The sequence below is a fragment of the Triticum urartu genome, chromosome 5A, assembly GCF_056163025.1.
Source record: "Triticum urartu cultivar PI428250 chromosome 5A, HENAU_Tu73, whole genome shotgun sequence".
NCBI lineage: Eukaryota > Viridiplantae > Streptophyta > Magnoliopsida > Poales > Poaceae > Triticum > Triticum urartu.
In genome coordinates, this window is record NC_141877.1 from 373,524,004 (window position 1) to 373,543,550 (window position 19,547).

Below are 19,547 nucleotides of genomic sequence, written 5' to 3' on the forward strand. Positions count from 1 at the left end.
GCTATGCATCACCATGATCCTGCGTGTGCGTAGGAATTTTTTTGAAATTACTACGAAACCCAACAGCCGGGCCCCTCAGATCCAATCTGAGGAGGGGGCGGCGGCCAAGAGGGTTGCCTTGCCCCCCAAGGCAAGGGGGGCGCCCCCCTTTAGGGTTCCCCCAAACCCTAGGCGCATGGGCCCTAGGGGGGAGGTGCCCAGCCCACTAAGGGGCTGGTCCCTCTCCACACACAGCCCATAGGGCCCTCCGGGGCAGGTGGACCCTCCCGGTGGACCCCCGGAACCCCTTCGGTGGTCCCGGTACAATACCGGTAACCCCCCGAATTGTTCCGGTGACCGTATGATGACTTCCCATATATAAATCTTTACCTCCGGGCCATTCCGGAACTCCTCGTGACGTCCGGGATCTCATCCGGGACTCCAAACAACATTCGGTAACCACGTACATCTATTCCCTATAACCCTAGCGTCATCGAACCTTAAGTGTGTAGACCCTACGGGCTCGGGAGTCATGCAGACATGGTCGAGACAACTCTCCAGTCAATAACCAATAGCGGGATCTGGATACCCATGTTGGCTCCCACATGCTCCAGGATGATCTCATCGGATGAAACACGATGTCAAGGATTCAATCAATCCCGTATACAATTCCCTTTGTCTATCGGTATGATACTTGCCTGAGATTCGATCATCGGTATCCCGATACCTTGTTCAATCTCGTTACCGGCAAGTCTCTTTACTCGTTCCGTAACGCATCATCCCGTGATCAACTCCTTGGTCACATTGTGCACATTATGATGATGTCCTACCGAGTGGGCCCAGAGATACCTCTCCGTTACACGGAGTGACAAATCCCAGTCTCGATTCGTGCCAACCCAACAGACACTTTCGGAGATACCCATAGTGCACCTTTATAGCCACCCAGTTACGTTGTGACGTTTGGCACACCTAAAGCACTCCTACGGTATCCTGGGGTTGCACAATCTCATGGTCTAAGGAAATGATACTTGACATTAGAAAAGCTTTAGCATACGAACTACACGATCTTGTGCTAGGCTTAGGATTGGGTCTTGTCCATCACATCATTCTCCTAATGATGTGATCCCGTTATCAATGACATCCAATGTCCATGGTCAGGAAACCGTAACCATCTATTGATCAACGAGCTAGTCAACTAGAGGCTTACTAGGGATATGGTGTTGTCTATGTATCCACACATGTATCTGAGTTTCCTATCAATACAATTCTAGCATGGATAATAAACGATTATCATGAACAATGAAATATAATATAATAATAACTAATTTATTATTGCCTCTAGGGCATATTTCCAACATCGTGGTTGTCTTCTGGTCCAAGAAAATCCTCAAAAAAAATCGTTCCGTTTGGTATTGATTTTTGGTAGAAGACAAAAATAAGGAAAAAACAGCAATTGGCACTGGGCACTAGGTTAATAGGTTAGTCCCCAAAAATGATATGAAATAGCATATTAATGCATCTAAAACATCCAAGATAGATATTATAATAGCATGGAACAATAAAAAAATTATAGATACGTTGGAGACGTATCAGTACCATCTCGAGTTGTTGCAAATCTTGCTAGGAGCTTGCCCAATTGGTGCCTTGATCATCTCTCATCCGAGCTCTCGAATAGCATACAAGACTTGCTTGAAATATTAGAAATGGTCTCAATTGATCTCCTGAACATGCTGTGAATAACCCTTAACATCTGATTATGACTTATAACATGAAGAAACATGGCAATTTGCTCGTCCACAAAGGTGTGGATGTTGTCTTCTATACGCCCCATGATCATAAACGTCTCCATACACTTGGCAAAAGGTGCTCTTCACATTCGAAGCATCTACAAAGCCTCCATGTCATGGCAGTTGTAGATGTAGTTCAGATTCGCTATCATATCTCTATCTCGGATTAACATTGGACCATAATGGAGGATAGGCTTATCACTCCGATGAACAACTGTCTTGTGGACCAACATGACCCAATTTTAAGTCACAACTATAAGTGTTGTTGCCTGAACAAGTAGCTTCATCCTTTCATCCATAAACCTAACAGTCGACATCAACGGTGCGGTGAACAATGGCAAAATTGACCATACACCTTATCTAATAATGACCAAACAAAGGAGAGGGGTTGCATGCTGCTTACCCTCTTTGGAGCCGACGACCCGCATATGGCGCAAACGAGGAGGACGAGACGGAGCCGGAGACGAAGGGGACAAAAGCAGGTCCTGCTGTCGAAGGTTGAAGTCGCCGCCACTGCTTCTACAGACATGAGTCACCGTCACCAACCAAGGCAAGGACTAAGCTTGGGTTTGTCTTAGAGCTCGATGTGAGCGAGTAAATGGGAGGGGTGATGCTAGATTTCGCGCCATCCTGTGCAGCCGATTTTCGTCTTCCGTCATCTCCGAGTCGCCCCCCTGCACCGCCACATACGCCGAGCCCCACTTTTGTGCTCGACCCCAGTATGGATCGCTAGAAATGGACGATTCGGGCGTTCCTAGCGAGCCAGCCTATGGGCTGCTTTAAGGTCTGTGCGCGTGCGAGACAGGACTTCGTGTATGTTACCAAAAGGGTTTTCCCTGCACCTAGTGGGCGTCTTTGGGGATGTTGCAGGCTACCAAACGTGTTATACGTGTCCTTCGACCACACACAACTATAGTTGTATGTTTGTTGGCTATGTGCATCTGCGTGTCCATCGACCATGCACCATCTTTGCTTCTGAACAGAACCTACAATCAAATAAATTGTCCCAAGGGCGTCATATTCTAGGTACACTCATCAACTGTGTGTGACTTCATGTTCATAGGCCGCACCACAAAAAATGTCGATAGCCTCTAAAGGGACGTGAGTGCTAAAGAATGAGGAGGTAGAAGAGTCAACGAGAAACATGTTATATTTAGTAGTCCTATAATAATTTTATGTAACAAATCTCATGAGTGGCGAACTAATTCAATAAATAACAACCATTGAATGAACAAATAAATTAGAAATCTGCAAATAGCGTGCTCCCGAAATAATAGCAACCTCTAAAAGCGTATCAAACCACACCAACTAAACATAATTATTAAGAAATAGATAAATACTTATCTGCAACAAATAAATAAAAAGTTTTCTAGAAGAAAATAAATAAGTACTCCCTTCGTTCGAAAATACTTATCATCAAAATGGATAAAAATGGATGTATCTAAAACTAAAATATGTCTAGATGCATCTTTTTTTATTTATTTTGATAACAAATATTTCCGGACGGAGGAAATACTACAAGAAATTACCAATGTATGCCGGTCTCTCCGTGAAAACCCCGGAGGGCCCAGCCGCCCAGGGTTGCCATAAAAAGAGAAGGGTAGGGACTGAACGGGCTCTCGGCCCTGGGCCTTATAAAACCCAGACCCGTTTACTTTCTTGACCGTGCCCGTCGTCCTCTCTTTCTCCGCACACAACAGAGAACCCGCATTCAGCAAAGGGGGGTTGTGGGTGGTGGCCGCCGGTCGGGGAGAGAAATTCGAGCGGATTCGCGAGGGCGAGGCCAAGGGGATTCGTCGAGGTTCTGCGATGGTGGAGGGGATGGCTTCGGAGAGGCAGCTGGTGGTGGTCGTCGAGGGCACGGCGGCGCTGGGGCCGTACTGGCCCGCCATTGCGGCCGAGTACGTCGAGAAGATCGTTCGGTACGCCTGCGCCGCCTTCTGCTTTTAGGGTTTCGGCGTGGAATTTAGGAGTGGTTGTAGGGGCGAGAGCAGGCTGGTAGGGGAATTCGAGCTCTTCTTCGTGACCCCCGGTTAGGTTTTCCGTGTGCAAACTGCCAAGTAACTGGAGATGGGGTGTTTGTGAGGAGAACGACCTTCCGATTCTAGTTCTGGTGGCTCGACCTGTCGAGTAAATTCGATTACTATAACTTCGGTTGAATATGCCTTTCTCGGATTCCCCCTTGATCCATTTGAAAGCGTGCCTCCTCGAGTGTAGTTCACTTGATCCTGATGTAAAATTGGGTTGGTTAATATGGGTTTTCATGATAGTAGTTTATTAGCTTTACTTGGTGTTTTGATACGGAAGAAAAAAATCATCTAGTGCCAGAGTTCATCTTATTTGAAAGGAAAACGTGATTCAACTTTTGGTATGCTGCTGATTGTGCCCCATTCTTTTGTACAACCACTACCACGGTCATGTCTGTTTGGCTACCTTTGTTGGTTAAGTGAAGTCTATTTTGTACTTCTGCTGTTGCTTCCGCTTGGTTGAACTTCAGGTTTTCATTAGTGGTATGTCTTTCTTCAGATTGATTGTTTGTCATGTTAGTCATTTTTTCTTCTTGTTGTGGTCAATCATGTTGAACTTGATGTAGGTGCAAGGTTTTCTTTTTCTTTTAGTATTTTTATTACTGTTTTAGATGGAGGTGAGTCAGGTCGTTGACAATTTTTAGTTCACTCTGTATTCTCAGATGTCCGTAGCTCTATAATAGCTCTTCTTTTTGATTTATCTCGAATATGCTCTCACATGATTTTGTCAAAAAAATATTATCACTAATTCATGAAGCATTTTAAAATTTGTGCAGGAGTTTTTGTTCTACTGAGCTATCAGGGCAGGTAACTCCCTCCCTCCTGATCGTTTTTTATCAGAATTTTTAGTTGATCCATTCTTCTTGAATTCTGTCAAAGTTTAACTTATTTTTCGATGATCCCCGCAGAAGCTTGCAGGGGTACCACCTGAGCTTGCATTAGTTGTCTTCCATACCCATGGACCTTACAGTGGTACGATTTGATATCCATTAATCCTCCATGCCCTTATCATTTAACATTATGATTTATCTCAATGCTTTCATGTTTAGTTCTGTATAAAATAGCTAATTTATGAAAATGTGCTCCTGTTGCAATGCAGCCTTTATTGTACAACGCAGCGGTTGGACAAAAGATATGGATGCTTTTCTTTCATGGTTATCAGGAATATCATTTAGTGGTGGAGGCTTCAGTGAAGCTGCTATTTGTGAAGGTCTTGCTGAAGCACTGATGGTATTGATGTGTTAACATTGTTCACAATCATAACTCTATAAGTTGCTTTATTGTTTATGTTCAAATAGTTCTAAAGTCTGAGTAGTGCAGATAATTTTCTATTGAATAATGTAGTTATAATGAAAATCCGCGCCTAGTAGCATAACACAATACATTAAGTTCACCTACAATTTTGCTGGGTTGAGCCCATTTTCGTGGGACATTTCCTACAGATTGGTAAGTGAGGTCTCATTTTTTTCTATGATCTGCTCTTGTATTTCTTCCATATTAAGGCATAAGCACTGGAAATAGTTACTGGACCTGCACATGTGTTTCTTGCATTTGTACTTCTTTTATCGTCATATTTCATGCTGTCTAAACTCCAGCTTTATTAATTACTTTGTTATATTTTCTAGAAAGTGATTTTGTATATTTGTGTTGCTAGTGTTTCCAATATGGTCCAGAATCTCTTCTATTTTTTTTCTTGCACAAGCTATGGTTTGAATGAGAAACTATGGAAGTGTTTGACCTGAACTGCAGTTATGGGGCTATGGTTGTGGTTGGATTATGTAATAGACATCAGTAGTTACTCTCAATGAGACTGACACGTGAATGGTCTTTTGTGAATGTATTGTATTGGTTATTAGTTTGTTATTGCCATGATGCTTATTTCATTTCATTTATGCAACTAGATACTCCAAGGCAGTCCTGGTAGCAGCCAGAATCATCAAAATCGTGAACTTCAAAAGCATTGCCTACTTGTTGCTGCAAGTAATCCTTACCCGCTGCCTACACCTGTCTACCGCCCTTCTGTTCAAAGTAGTGATCACAAAAAGAGCAACGAAGCAACAAAGGAATCATGTCTTGCTGATGCTGAGGCTGTTGCAGTCTCATTTGCTCAGGTGCTGAATAAATACTACTATCTTGCATTATATTCATTGTGTATCTCAATGGAGTGCTAAGCAGTACTTGGTTGGATCTAATTAATTTTGTGGTTGCAGTCCTCTGTATCGTTGTCGGTGGTATCTCCTAAACAGCTACCAACACTGAAGGCAATATACAACGCGGTAATACATTTGTTGTGTCAAACTTGATAAACTGTTTGAAAGCCTACAATCTTGTACTTGCTTCTTTATTTTGGTTTGTCCAAAAGGAATCTTGAATGGTCCTAAATGTCCACTCCACTCTGCTAGTAGCCTGCTTAATTGCCTAGTCCACTCCACTTGTTGCGAATAGTTTAGATGTCCTTGTAATTGCTTACTTTATGGTCCTAAATGTCCTCTTTTCTAGTAGTTTGTAAAATAAATGCCTTAGAAATTCAAGTGTCACACCACATAACTTGGTTGTGGATTAGAAAAAAATCCACCCACGTCAAATCATCATAGTATTTAGCACAATGGATGAAATTTCAAGATAATGCCTTTCCCTGATCTCCACATTCCTCCACTTCTGTCATGACGGGCGTTGTAAACTTACATGATTTGAAGCTGACCTTAGGCAAATCCTTGTTTGTTATGTGAATAGGCACTGAATACTGATACTACACGTATTTATTGCAGGGAAAGAGGAATCCTCAAGCTTCTGATCCATCAGTTGATCATGCCAAAAATCCACATTTTCTTGTTTTGCTGTCTGAGAGTTTCATGGAGGCTCGAACCGCTCTAAGCCATCCTTTACCCGGGAACCTTGTCCCAAACCACACCATTACAAAAATGGATACCGCACCTGCAGCTACTGTGCCAGGACCACCTTCGAATGCCACTCCCTCAGGTTGAACAAATGCTAATGTTAGGCTAGTTTCACTGTGAGGTTTTAGCCTTTGATTGTTCCTGTTTTCATGAAACTTGTGGCTTGTGCTGTTGTTATGATGTCTGCATGGGCGGGATGTAGAGAAAGCTTTAAAAAAAGAATTATAGGAGTTTCCCCTAATTTTGTGTGAGTTGGTGCAACAAATCCCAGCCGCAATTTGATTAAAGAAAAAGAATGGTAGATTTAAGTAAAAATGCAATCTGGACATTGCCATTTGGGTTGGGACCACAAATAAAAAACACTGATAAACACTTCTTGCTGCATATGCTGGAAGTGCTGACTATGTAATTGCAGGCAAACAAGGCTTGGAGAATGCCCTTATGGGACCCTTTGCATAAAACCTACCTATACTAATAAATCTTAGCAGAAAAGCACGTGAGAGCCCTCATATACTAAATTTCAAAGCAGTAAACTAAATGTGCACCTGAATACTTATACCAAAGAGGCACTTGAGATATTTGATGTTTCAAATTGCATGTGGCCATGATGTTATGTACTGAAATACCCTACTTACTTGTCTAGTTGAAATACTTTGAGCCAGAGCTGAAGGAAAATGATGTACTGGACCTAGAAGTTAAATGCTCATCTTTCATAACAGCTTGTAGTACTACTGGCTTCATATTTGTTTTTCTATGTGTATGATGAATGTTCTGTGACTTGTGATAGTGAATCATCCTAAATAATGGTGTATCTGACCATTGGCTAAGATGTCAGCAGCTAATTGTTTGAGTTGTTGGTCAGCCATTAGACTAACTTAGTCATGTCTGAAATTGCACCTATATGCCTATCATATGCAATGCAGACATCACATGGTATTAGAAGTATCCATACAGATACCAGGTGCTTTTTTCGATGTATATGAGTGTTGATGTTGTTCCTCATTTGTTTCATGAAGTACATTTCACAATCGCACATTCTAAAATGCTGGGTTTTTAGCTCCTATATATATATATATATATTCAACGTTGCTATGGATCATAATTGTGACTAAGTTCGCCTATCTATTGAATTAGGGTGGCACATTTCTGATTTTGTTTACATGTTCCAAGTATAACTAAAAACTCACTGAATAATATTGCAATGTGTTTTTTTTTCTGCTCTTACTCATCATTTCGTTATATAACCCTACTAAATTGTCATGACTAAAAAAAGTTGTTATATCTCCAGTGAATGGAACGATGATGGGACGGCAACCGACTGCAAATGTTAAAGTGGTAGGCTACAAAAATATGTTATTATTTTACTATTTCTATATGCCTTTTCATTATAACCGTACCTTAACGATTTGCATTTTCAGGAGCCGACAACTATACCACCAATGGTTTCTGCACCTGCATTCTCTCATATGACACCTATTTCAAATGTTGCTTCTCAAGGTGTATCAGCAATGCAAACTTCTTCACCATCGATTATTTCACAAGAAACAAATGTTGCAAATGAAATATTGCAAGAGCATAAGCCTTTAGTAAACCCTATCCAACAACAGGTTCGGCCTGGTGGCCCAGCAAATGTTAGCATCCTAAACAATCTGTCACAACATCGACACTCTTTAACAGCAGCTACCTCAATGGGACCTAACATGGGAGCAACACCTATACAAGTGCACATGTCAAACATGATATCGAGTGGAATGACATCAACTCCCGCTGTCATATCTTCTATATCTGGAACAGTACAGCCAATTGGTGCTCAACAGTTGGTACAGAACACAGCTCTCGGTTCTTTTGGGTCAAACACTTCTACTGTATCTGGTAATTCAAATATTGCCGTATCGTCTTCTTTGGCTAACATACAAAGCAACATGGCCATGGGACAATCAGTGCCTTCTATGGCACAAGGTGGTCTGATGGCTGGTCCACAATCAGGACAAGGTGGAATTGGTACGAACCAAAACATGATAAATAACCTTGGGACTACAGCTATCTCTTCTACGCCTACAATGATGCCAACACCAGGAATGGTCCAGCAGACAGGAGTAAATGCTCTTAGCGCGAACAACAGTTCTGCTATGAATATGCCTCTGGCACAACATCCTAATGGCCAGCAACCATCGAAGTATGTCAAAATTTGGGAGGTAAAGATTTCAGTTTGCGTTTCATGCTCCTTGCGATAGTAGCTTTGCAATATAGGTTGCTAAATGCAGCATTTACATAGCGGTATGTATGAAACTTAATATAGCATCCAAGCCAAGAGGTTTCAGGTTCAAGTTTCGGATTTCACAATTTAAATGAAGAAAATTGCTTGCCCTCTTTCTGTCCATGTTTAGGCCTTATCAAGCCACGCATGAGAGGGGGTGTTGAAGTATATGCAGATTGCCCAACCTTGTCAATTTTTTTTTGTTCTACTGGTCAGTGCATGAAATTTAATGGAAAATACGTTTGTAAAAGTTACTCCCTCCGTCCCGAATTAGTTGTCTTAGATTTGTTTAGATACGGATGTATCTAGACACGTTTTAGTGTTAGCTACATCCGTATCTAGACAAATCTAATCTAAGACAAGTAATTTGGGACGGAGGTAATACATATTTATGCAATATGAGTTAAGAGTGTCAAGCAGACAACTGAACAAATATTTGTAATGATTTTGAACTTCCGGATATATATTTCTCAAAAAGTACAGGGTTACAAGATCATGGCTAGCCGTGAGGAGAGGTAGACAGGCGGCTACCTTATCAGCCTGTTCTTTAAACCGAAGAGCCCAAAGTTCAAAATCATTACAAATATTGTGAATAGTGGTAGCACTTAATTCATGATAATCTTGCTCATGTTGTCTGGTGTCTTTGCCTAGGAGTACAATTCAGGACATGATTTTCTTCTGTTCATATTTCAGGGAACTTTGTCTGGGCAAAGGCAAGGACAACCTGTATTTATTTGTAAACTTGAAGTAAGTTCCTATTTGTATGGCTTAACCCTCACACTTCCTGATATAGTAACAGTTTTTATGCTCTCTGTTGATCTGTATGCGATCTGAAAAGAGACCATTCCTTTTATGGAAAGACAGTTCAGTCCATTTCATCCAAACATGGCATATGTTGTTTTACTTTATTTTCTGTTTATACTACCCAATGATTGCCTGCAACTGTTCATTACTGCCTATTTAATTAATCATTCATGACAAAAATAGCTCTTTCAAGTGTTCTCTATTCTTGAGGCCGTTGGAAAGTCAATGCTTAGAAAGAACATACTTTTTTTTATCCGAACAACAGGCGATAATCCTACTGAGTATTATGTGTATTAGTAATCAAGATCCAAAATAAGAATTTACAAAGAAACAATTGATAGAATCTAAAAGATAAATCAATAAAATAGATCACAATGGACATATTAATGTCCAACCATTTGACCCCCTGACATCTTAGATGAGATCGTGATTTGCAATTATTTCAAATCCAGAAGCAACATTCTGTTTCATCTAAGCTTATTTTATGAATGTGTACTTTGTTTCTCTGGATCCAACATTCTGAATGAACCAGAGCATTGTTATTATTAGCTCCTTGAAGAATAGGCTTGGTTGAACCAGCCTGATTTCTAGCCGAGGCAAACATATCCAAGATATATAAAGGATTTGTTCCAAGAGGTTTAAATCAAAATAGAGATAGTGCCCAATCTTCTGAAACCTGATTAATGCAAAGAGCACCAACTTAACTTCCTCCACGTCAAAAGTCTTACTCTCCAATCCTTGTGTTAACTTCTCCATGAAGTATTGTTGAGAAAAACAACTTACTATGCATTAAAATCTGCACCAAGATACACTTTGTTTTTCTGAACCTACTGAAAATTTTGTGAAGCATGGAACAGAATATCAGTTTATGCTGCCAATGCTCATTGTTTTCACGGTCTACACCTTCAAAGCTGAAACCAATTGTTATAATTTCGGATTGTATACTGTAATTTGCTATCCTCTTAAATATACCATACCATATTCTATCCTTGCAAAGCATTTCAATGTTGTATTTCTCATCCTATCATCTGTGTTGCAGGGTTATAGGAGTGGAACAGCGTCTGACACGTAAGTCTTTAAACTGTTGCAATACTATTTTTGTGATGAATGAGATTAGGAAATTTTACAGCTAGGTATTATTGTTGCTCTTTTTCTTGAAAATGAATTGCTTTACAAGAAATATTGAATTTTTAGTGGACACCTACACCCTGTTCGTGAAGTCATTCTCATTATACTATCTGTAATACATCCTGTGCGTCCAGTAACTTATCTGAACACACCTATCAGCTATAGGAGTATGGAATGCTAAGGTTAGTTGCAAACCAACTAAATACCAGTCTTCTAGGTTGGTATGTCATATTTGGTTTCTTTGGCAGCACCTTTCAAATTTTACTAGTGTACTGATTGCCAGATATATTCACGAATGTTCTAGGTTGCTATATTCTTGAATTTTACCTGCTGTTCAAGCGTAATTTCAGTTGGAAACCTGACAACGTTCCTGAGTTCTAATATGATACGCCCAGTGAAGAAACTTCTTGTTTTCCTGCACTTTGTTGGGCAACTTTGAATGCCATTTGCCTTCACTCAATAAAATCTATCATCGTGTCTTATTTTTCTCCTTAAGTCTTATGATAGCGCTTTCATACAATCTGCAAATCATACCATCAGTCTGCCTAAAGAAACTGAAGCTGTACTTTTATATTCAGACTTGCTTCAGACTGGCCAGAAACGATGCAGATCGTGCGCCTCATAGCCCAAGAGCATATGAACAACAAGTTTGTCGCTCAACTAGCCCATGCTTTTCCTTGTTAAAACCGCTGCATTATTGTGTGTTGTTCCTAATATCATTCCTGCTCAACTTTGGTTGTTCGATCATGTAATTGTACAGGCAGTATGTTGGCAAGGCAGACTTTCTAGTATTTCGAACATTGAATCAGCATGGTTTCCTCGGACAACTACAAGAGAAGAAATTGGTGAGTCGCTCAGTGCTTGTTTTAACCTTGTGGAATATTTATGATCTCAGTTTGAACTGCACTTAATTAAGCATGGTATCATACATTTACTTCTTTTAATGTTCAAGTGGTTCATTGCTTCAGTGTGCAGTGATTCAGCTACCTTCACAAACTTTGCTGTTGTCAGTGTCTGACAAAGCTGGGCGCCTCATAGGAATGCTGTTCCCAGGGGTATGTTTATAACTAATTGAGAGATTACCGCAATTTGTCTATTGTAGTATTCATCTAAATCAACACAATTCTCTGCCGAGTTTCCCCCAGGATATGGTGGTATTCAAACCACAGGTCTCAACTCAGCAGCCACAGATGCAGCCACAGCAGCAGCAGCAGCAGCTACAACAGCAGCAGCACCAAATACAGCAGCAACAGCAGCAACTACAGCAACTGCAACAGCAGCAACTACAACAGCACCAAATGCAAATGCAGCCTCAAGGCCAGCAACTTCAGCAGCAGCAGCAGATGCAGCAAATGCAACAGCAACAACAACAGATGCAGCAAATGCAACATCAACAGCAGCAGCAGCAGCAGCAGATTCAGCAGCAGCAGCAGATGCAGCAGCAGCAGCAGCAGCAACAGCAACAACAGATGCAGCAAATGCAACAGCAGCAGCAGCAGCAGCCTCAACAACTCCAGCAGCAGCCGCAGATGGTGGGTACAGGGATGGGTCAGCAACAATTCATGCAGGGGCATGGTCGGGCGGTGCAGATGATGCAAGGAAAGATCGCGCCACAGGGCCCAGGCAACATGTCTGGAGGAGGCTACCTATCTTGAAAATATCGCGTGCTAGCAGGACACTCCTTGGGTTCATGAGGCTCCTTGGAGATTTGGCACACCCAATTAGTGTGGTGGTTTTGTGCTTATGTACAGAGCATTGCGAGTCTGTCAGCTAGGAGGAGTTTGCTTACTATCTCATGTCTAGCCTGTAGCTGAGGTATTCATCATCCTATTGGATGGTACATTAGAAGAACATATTCAGAGGATTGATTGCAGAGGGACCTATAATCTGGAATGATTTGCTAAAGATAAAGTTACATTTTCACACCGTTGGACCGAACATGCATTCGAATCTTCATATGTCCAATAACTTTCTGTATTTCCTACTTATCCATGCTAAATGGAGGCGCTGGGGAGGAGGCATGGTGGTGTGTTAGGAAGAATCCTGATTGCTGGGTCAGGTAGAGATGCGTCCCACAAATGTTTTACGAGCCGGGCCGTTTTTACGATATCTGCTCAGGCTATTTTTTTTGTCCGCCCTGTAAAACCGTCGGAAAAGGCACCCAGCCAGGTTATAGGGAGCTCCTAACCGGCGCCTTCAGCGCTGGTTCGGTCTCCTGGCGCCCACTGAGGTGCCCGTACTGGCTTTTGATTGGAAGCCCATTTTACTCGTTATGTCGGTCTCTGGTTCGCTACCCTGTTTTCGTGCTTCGCTGTCCTGTTTCTCCTCTACTGTTTATGTGCTTCGTTGCCCTTCTGTTTCGCTGTTTCGTTTTCATTGCCGTTTGTTTATTAGAAAATTCCTTTCGTTTGGTTGTAGCTTTTTTTTGACGTCAGCGAGCACTCCTATTTTTTGTTTTAAAAAAGTTTTTTTGTCTCGTCTTTTAGATAAATAAAAAAATACAAAGAGTGAATAAAAATAAAGAAATTGAATTTTCTTATTAAATATTTTGAAAGAAAAGTAAGCAGATTTTGCTCGTGCCTCTGTTTTGGAGAAGTAATTATTAAACAAAAAATGACTATTTTTAGTATAGTTTAGTACAGCATTGAATGTTTAGTACAGCAGAACAAAAAAAAAATATTCAGACTTGTTTTGAACAATGACCCCCTCAACATTTTCTTCATTCAAGTAGCACGAGAAGGAAATAAGTTCTCGTTTGGTAGAGCAAAAAGTAAAATGGAGAAAATTGTTTATGCGATGAAAATGTGGTCATCTTGTATCTTGAACCTGGGTTAAGCTGAGTATTGATTCACCTGAATAGCCGGAAACCCTGTTTGTAAAAAAATAGAAGAAGTTTGGTCAGTTTATTTAAGTAGAAAAAGAAAAACTTTAGTTTCTGGTTGTAGTTGAATATTATTATTTAATGTATTAAATTTAAAAATGTAGGGGGAGGTTTTCGAATGGCGGAACTAACGTGATTTTGTTGGAAAGCTTTGACCAATGGTAGTTGAACTTCACTGTTGGAACAAGTCGCAATTTCGTAGAGAAAAATTTCTCTTAAGGCCTGTAGGTCATGCTGCAAAAAATAAAAAGAAAGTAATTGTATTAGACACTCTCATTCTTTTTTTGAAAAAAATGTCCGTTGAGTTTTATTTATTTGGAATGTCAAGCATATACTTTTTTAGATCAACAAATTATTTACATGGGCAGCTTGAAAAGAACTTACAGTTGTGAATCCTGGCACTCCCATCCCCCGGTATGTTTTTAGAATTTGCAGGAGGAATATGCCGGTGTCGTACCTGAGTGATAAGAAAGAGAATTTACTAGGAGTTAGGAGTGCACAAAAATATTATAAAGTGAAGAAAAATTAATTTGAAGTACAGTGCACAGAAAAAAAATGATTCTTTTCTTTCTTTTCTACCTGAAATGAGTCCGGGGTACTGGAACGAAACGGTAGTCAAATTCTTTTATGTTGAATGCGATGCAATTTGGGTATGTTTTCGCAAACAGACTCTTGAAGTTGAATGTAACAGTGCTGATAATTGAAGTGAATTTGTTGTTTCCAGATCCATCAGGGTTCATTATATCAAAGAATTTGCCACTGTCAAAGTTAGCAGTGATTACAATCCACTGTTTGTCATTGAAGCAAGGCAGATGAACCTGTTAGAGAAAAAGAGAAGAAAGTACAGACATATTAGTAGAAATTGAAGAGTGGAACATAAAAATTTGGTGTTTCGGTTTTCTCTTTAGAATGATTTGCTCGAAAAGATAGTTTCATACGAAGTTTGCGTTCTGTAAACTGAACCCAACGGTTGCTTCGCTTAACATGTCTGCGCATATTGGATCTGAATGGTTTAGTAAGGGTCTCATTAGAAGTTCCTGATGAAAAATGGAAAAATGAGAGTAAGTTTGTATAAATGTGTAGATTAAAAAAGTACATTAATTACTCATGTCTTCTTTGTGTGATGAAAGACCAAGATAGGATAGAAGAAGAAAAATTACCATGTCTTCTGTGCCGACTATATGGACAATAGGTTCGTTGCTTGGTATTAGACCCTGCCTTCCCCGATTGAGTAGATCTGTGTTGAGCATTTTAGAATAGCAATCCAAAGTGTGTGGGTTCATCCAGCCGCCTGGCCTCATTGAAACAGTCAAAGTTTTTTGATCGACCCACACGTTATCTATTTGGAATATCCTTTGGCTGTATAGAATAGAGTAAGTAATTTCAGGATTGGTAGTAATGAAGCATGGTGGTGAAAATTAGTGAACAGAAAAAGAATACAGAACCATGTACATAATATTTTCACCTGATGTCTATATGAGGTAGAAGTGACGACATCATTTTGAAGAAATCTGCTTGAGCTGCTGTTGAGAAAATAACTTGTTCCGAATTGAGCTGAGTTGTTATGTGCAATTTTGATGCTGAAGAGAAGTTCTGCAGTGGTGGCTGCTCTGCTGCTGCTTTATCTCTGAGCAAACATTCAGCTTCATAATCTTCCAGGACTTGGTACATGATAGGGTCTGGTATAGGTGTACCGAATCTATTGGCTGCTTTTTCTAAAGAATTGTGATAGCACCTAAGCGGGCTGTTGCTATAGAGGAACTGATTGTTGCTACCTGAATTCCTTACAAGAGATTCATAGTTGGTTTTGGGAAGGATTGATGAACAACTAGGAGGTGAATAATTTGCTTGGTAATTGTTTGGGACTTCTTGCATAGGGACTAAATTTCAGGCTGTCTGTTATAGCGGTAAAAGAAGGGATGTCAATATCTGAATTTTGTGGTTCACACGCATTGGATGTACTACCCAGGTTGTAGTTTTGAGTGGTTGGAAAACTTCTGGTAGGAGGTGCTGATTACGAGCATTTCATATTCCTGGAAACATCTAGGGCAACCGTAGTTGTTGAATCCGTACCTTGTTGCAAACAGTACAGTTTGCTATCTGATTGCATGATAGAAAAAGTCATTAGAAAAAGAAAAGGAACACTGTATTAAGGATAAAAATGGTGCAAACAAAAAAAACTAAAAATGCAGAAATTCTAAGGAAAAAAGGGGGTAGTGAAGAAATAAACCTCTGCAGTTATGATTAGGTCTAACGAATTTCATTTGGGTCAAACAGAATTTCTCTTTTGTGCAATCAATTTTGTCTGTTTCTTGCATCCCATTCGCTTCTGTGTGTGTATAGATGTAATCTTTGAGTACTGCATATAGATTTAGAAAAAAACGAAGAGAAAATGTGTTAGATCTTGTTTCAACCTATGTAGAAAAAAGGAGAAACATGCTGGAAAAGAAAAGATTTTAATTGAAAAAATTGGAATTACCTTGGAGGAAATCAATATCTGGGTAGTCATATTGTTTATTTATTTTATCAATGACGAACAAATCTTCAAAGGTTGGTGACCTTTTCTGAAACAGGTCATCAATGCCTGATGAGTTTTCTAAAAGGAGGCACTGTGAGAATTTCTTGTCCAACCATTGAATAGATGAATCTCCATCTTCCTTTTCCCAGTTTGGAGGATTACTGTAAGGCATTGCGAAATCCAGGAAATCATGTGACGATAAAAAAGTTGTTGGATCCTTGAAGTATTTGTTTGAGTAGATTTGTTCAGCTTGCTGGTGTAATGAAATGTGGTTGTTCGGGGATGTAATTTGTTCATTTGCAGACTCTGTCATTTCATTGTTGATGTGGGTGAAACTCTTGGAGATTGTCGAATGGAGATCATCAATGTATCTTTCCGTTGTTGGAATGGAGTTTGATATTATCGTTTGCCAAAATTTCTTGGTCATATCTTCAAGCAGTGCCTTCTCCTGAAAGGTATTCACATTAATAAAAATTACTTTGCATATATATGTGCGTGACATGTCAATAGATCAGCAAAAAATATAAAACCGTATTGAAAATGATGAATGTCTCATACATGATAAGAAGAAAAATGGAAGAATGAAAGAATGAAAAGTTTCCAACCTGTAAGTTGTAGATTGACGGAAATTTGGAACTGATGTACTGTAGAATACATGTAGGGAGTTTGTTTATTCCTTCATTTGATATATTGTTGAATGGAGTTGATGAAATATGTTTCAACTGTTTTGCATCATAAATGAACCGAAAAAAATGTTAGAGAACAGTCCTACGCAGAATACATATATGTGGTGGACAAAAAAATGTAAAAGAAAGGAAAGTCTGATTGTAAAATTATTAGAGAAGGTAAAGAGTTTTTGTTGTAAAAACACTTACCGGAAGTCTTCCGAACTGAAGGTGTACACCGTGCATTGTGTCTAGGGCTGTGAAAGTTTTTAGCAAGCTAGATGACCAAAATGGGAGTATTGGCAGTATGTCGATAGGGAACTTGAATTCAGAAGTAATTAAGAATTCGAAGTGCGCAACCTGATATTAGGAACAATATTTGTAAGTTAAAATTGTTTAAAAGAAAGAGTTGGATGCAGTAAAAAATTAAAGGAAGAAAAAGTGATCTTAGGTTCATAATTTTAATATAAACTTACCACCAAGATTAGTTTGCATCCTCCAGGATAAAATGCCTTCTTCTAGTGATGACCTGACTTAATTTTTTATATTTGATGTACTAGGTAGGATAGAGTTGAAAGGCACCAGTTGTATTTGCCAGCAGAACTAATGTTTTGCAGAGCACTGTAGAATTTCTTTGATGGGGAACCTTTCGCATTAGGAGCAATCAAGCTTGAGATAGTGAGGAGCAAGAATATAGTAGAGAAAATTTCTTCGGAAATGTTGTCCGTAATCATCGCAATAAGATGCTCTGTAGTAGGTGCTGATGATTGTACAAAGTTATTGATAATATCTACACATTCTTTGGTTGGTGTAGAATTTATTGGTAAGCCACCAGCAGGAATTCCAAGGATTTTATGAACAATAGATGTGTTGAATTCAAAATTGAATCCATTCCTCAGCTCCAGAGTGCATGTTGCAGTATTGAATTGTAATGCAAGCCACATGAAAATATCATCAATGTTGCAGGCACAGCTGATTTGTAGCAGTGAAGCGAAGCCAAGTTTTCGAACTATGTTCTTCTGAGTATCATTAAGTTCAGACAGAAATTTAACAAACAACTGGAGGTTGTCTTCATTGCTGACATCCTACATAGGGAATAGATAGGTTGTGTGTTAGTTTTTTGTTTTTTTATGTGTATGTACTGAATAATAAATTGTAAAAATTATGTACGGTTACTATTTATTAAAAAAATGAAATGGGTGTCAGTGAAAAAACTGAGTCAGTAGTAGCCCCCTGGTAGTTGTTTTTCTGGCCTACATGTACCTTCTTTCTTTTGGGAGGATTATTCCCATTCTCTTCATTTGGAAGCAGATGTTGGTTGTTCCTCTTCCTTGCTGACATTTCTTCCATTTAGTTGAATTCCTAGAAAATTGAATAACTGAACAAATTAGGAGTTGTGTTCTTCTAAAGAAAAAAGGACAACATTACTATAGTTGTATTTATAGTACTTGTTTGCAGGTATGAAAAGTAACAAAAAATGCGTTTCACTAATTTTGTGCGGATTGTCAAAAGAGGTTTTTCCTTTGTTCATTTGTCCTGTTTTACATATAGAGAAGAACTTAAAACAAGAAGTAATTCCGTTGGACTGCAGTACATTCTCAAAAATGGGATTTATGTTGTTCCCAACTCATATCTACAGAGGAAAAAACTTTTTATAAAAAAGGTAAAAATTAAGTGATGTATTCCGAAGTGATATCTCATAGGTTTGTTCGTAAATTCGTAAATTCAGAAAGAAATTAGGGTGTATACTACATTCAGAAAGAAAAATGTTTGTGGCTCGTACTATAATGAACTAGACCTCATAGTTGGTTCGTCTGTTTCGCAGTAAGGTTTAAAAACTCGGATAAAAATCATAGTCGCAGTAGTAGAGCCACGACGCGAATGCAACTCACATGCCATGGACCAGCTTCTCTGTCATCACGATGAGGAAACAGTCCAAACATGATTGGATAGCGTGGAGGCCGACAGAGAAGAGGAGCCTGGCCTTGCAAATCGATCAGATGGTTGAGGGGTCACGGTGGCCATGGATGGCCGGGGGAGACGAATAATCTAGCATCTTGTAAAAGGAATGAAATACTTTGTTGGCCACGTTTAAAGTCAGAGACCTCTCTAAGATGATGTGAAAATAGGAAACATCAAAATAGCTACTTAATGTTTTAGCTCAGAGACCTAAATGATGCTAGCTGCCATGGCAATTCCCATAGATACACGCAGGGGAAGAAACAGAGCTTCCACGCACACGGTCGACGGATCAACGGACTACCGCTCAACAGCGGAGCTGCCGGATAGCAGTGACGGCACACATCGGGCGCGCACGGTGTGCACAAATCCAACGCCCCGCATGAACGTGAATCAAAAGCTATAGAAAATCAAAATGCAAAAAAGGGAGCGGAATCATGACCGTAGTGGTAAGAAAAGGGATTGGGTGAATTACCTTTTGGATCCGATATTGGGAACTTAGTTGAAGCCGAGGATCTAGTTCATGATGCAGAACCTGGGGAAAAAATCGCCAGAGAGCGGAGTTTTGGATGAAGAAAGGGGAAAGTGGATTCTAGTTTGCAATTAGACCCCTTTGATAGTCGGCCACAAGTTGGTCCCACCTGT

The 19,547-nt window shown here is 39.9% G+C and overlaps 2 protein-coding genes across 2 annotated transcripts; one reads left to right on the forward strand and one right to left on the reverse strand.

Moving 5' to 3' along the window:
• Window positions 1–3,424: 3,424 nt before the first annotated feature.
• Window positions 3,425–12,802, forward strand: PFT1 (phytochrome and flowering time regulatory protein (PFT1)). The gene is made up of 15 exons (XM_048673936.2): window positions 3,425–3,688; window positions 4,570–4,600; window positions 4,702–4,765; window positions 4,893–5,023; window positions 5,695–5,904; window positions 6,004–6,069; window positions 6,562–6,772; window positions 7,979–8,025; window positions 8,109–8,885; window positions 9,641–9,694; window positions 10,791–10,819; window positions 11,458–11,526; window positions 11,640–11,724; window positions 11,848–11,934; window positions 12,025–12,802. The coding sequence occupies exons 1-15, from the start codon at window positions 3,576–3,578 to the stop codon at window positions 12,532–12,534; spliced, it is 2,484 nt and encodes an 827-aa protein (XP_048529893.1). The 5' UTR covers window positions 3,425–3,575; the 3' UTR covers window positions 12,535–12,802.
• A 721-nt stretch (window positions 12,803–13,523) lies between these two features.
• LOC125509061 (uncharacterized) lies at window positions 13,524–19,530 on the reverse strand. The gene is made up of 14 exons (XM_048673937.2): window positions 19,378–19,530; window positions 18,207–18,305; window positions 17,420–18,028; window positions 17,154–17,303; window positions 16,884–17,000; window positions 16,240–16,726; window positions 15,991–16,119; window positions 15,226–15,860; window positions 14,921–15,119; window positions 14,699–14,797; window positions 14,340–14,578; window positions 14,145–14,217; window positions 13,893–13,994; window positions 13,524–13,748 (listed from the first exon to the last, which is right to left on the reverse strand). The coding sequence occupies exons 8-14, from the start codon at window positions 15,633–15,635 to the stop codon at window positions 13,728–13,730; spliced, it is 1,143 nt and encodes a 380-aa protein (XP_048529894.1). The 5' UTR covers window positions 15,636–15,860; window positions 15,991–16,119; window positions 16,240–16,726; window positions 16,884–17,000; window positions 17,154–17,303; window positions 17,420–18,028; window positions 18,207–18,305; window positions 19,378–19,530; the 3' UTR covers window positions 13,524–13,727.
• Between the last annotated feature and the right edge of the window lie 17 nt (window positions 19,531–19,547).

Bases quoted from the DNA above. Each gene is read 5' to 3' on its own strand.
- PFT1 (XM_048673936.2), top strand. From the start codon at position 3,576: ATGGTGGAGGGGATGGCTTCGGAGAGGCAGCTGGTGGTGGTCGTCGAG. The intron at 10,820-11,457 runs GTAAGTCTTTAA...TTTTATATTCAG, and splicing joins AGTGGAACAGCGTCTGACAC to ACTTGCTTCAGACTGGCCAG. The intron at 11,725-11,847 runs GTGAGTCGCTCA...TCATTGCTTCAG, and splicing joins AACTACAAGAGAAGAAATTG to TGTGCAGTGATTCAGCTACC.
- LOC125509061 (XM_048673937.2), bottom strand. From the start codon at position 15,635: ATGCAAGAAGTCCCAAACAATTACCAAGCAAATTATTCACCTCCTAGT. The intron at 15,120-15,225 runs GTGAAAATATTA...TATTCTATACAG, and splicing joins CTACCTCATATAGACATCAG to CCAAAGGATATTCCAAATAG. The intron at 14,579-14,698 runs GTATGAAACTAT...TTTCTCTAACAG, and splicing joins GTTTACAGAACGCAAACTTC to GTTCATCTGCCTTGCTTCAA.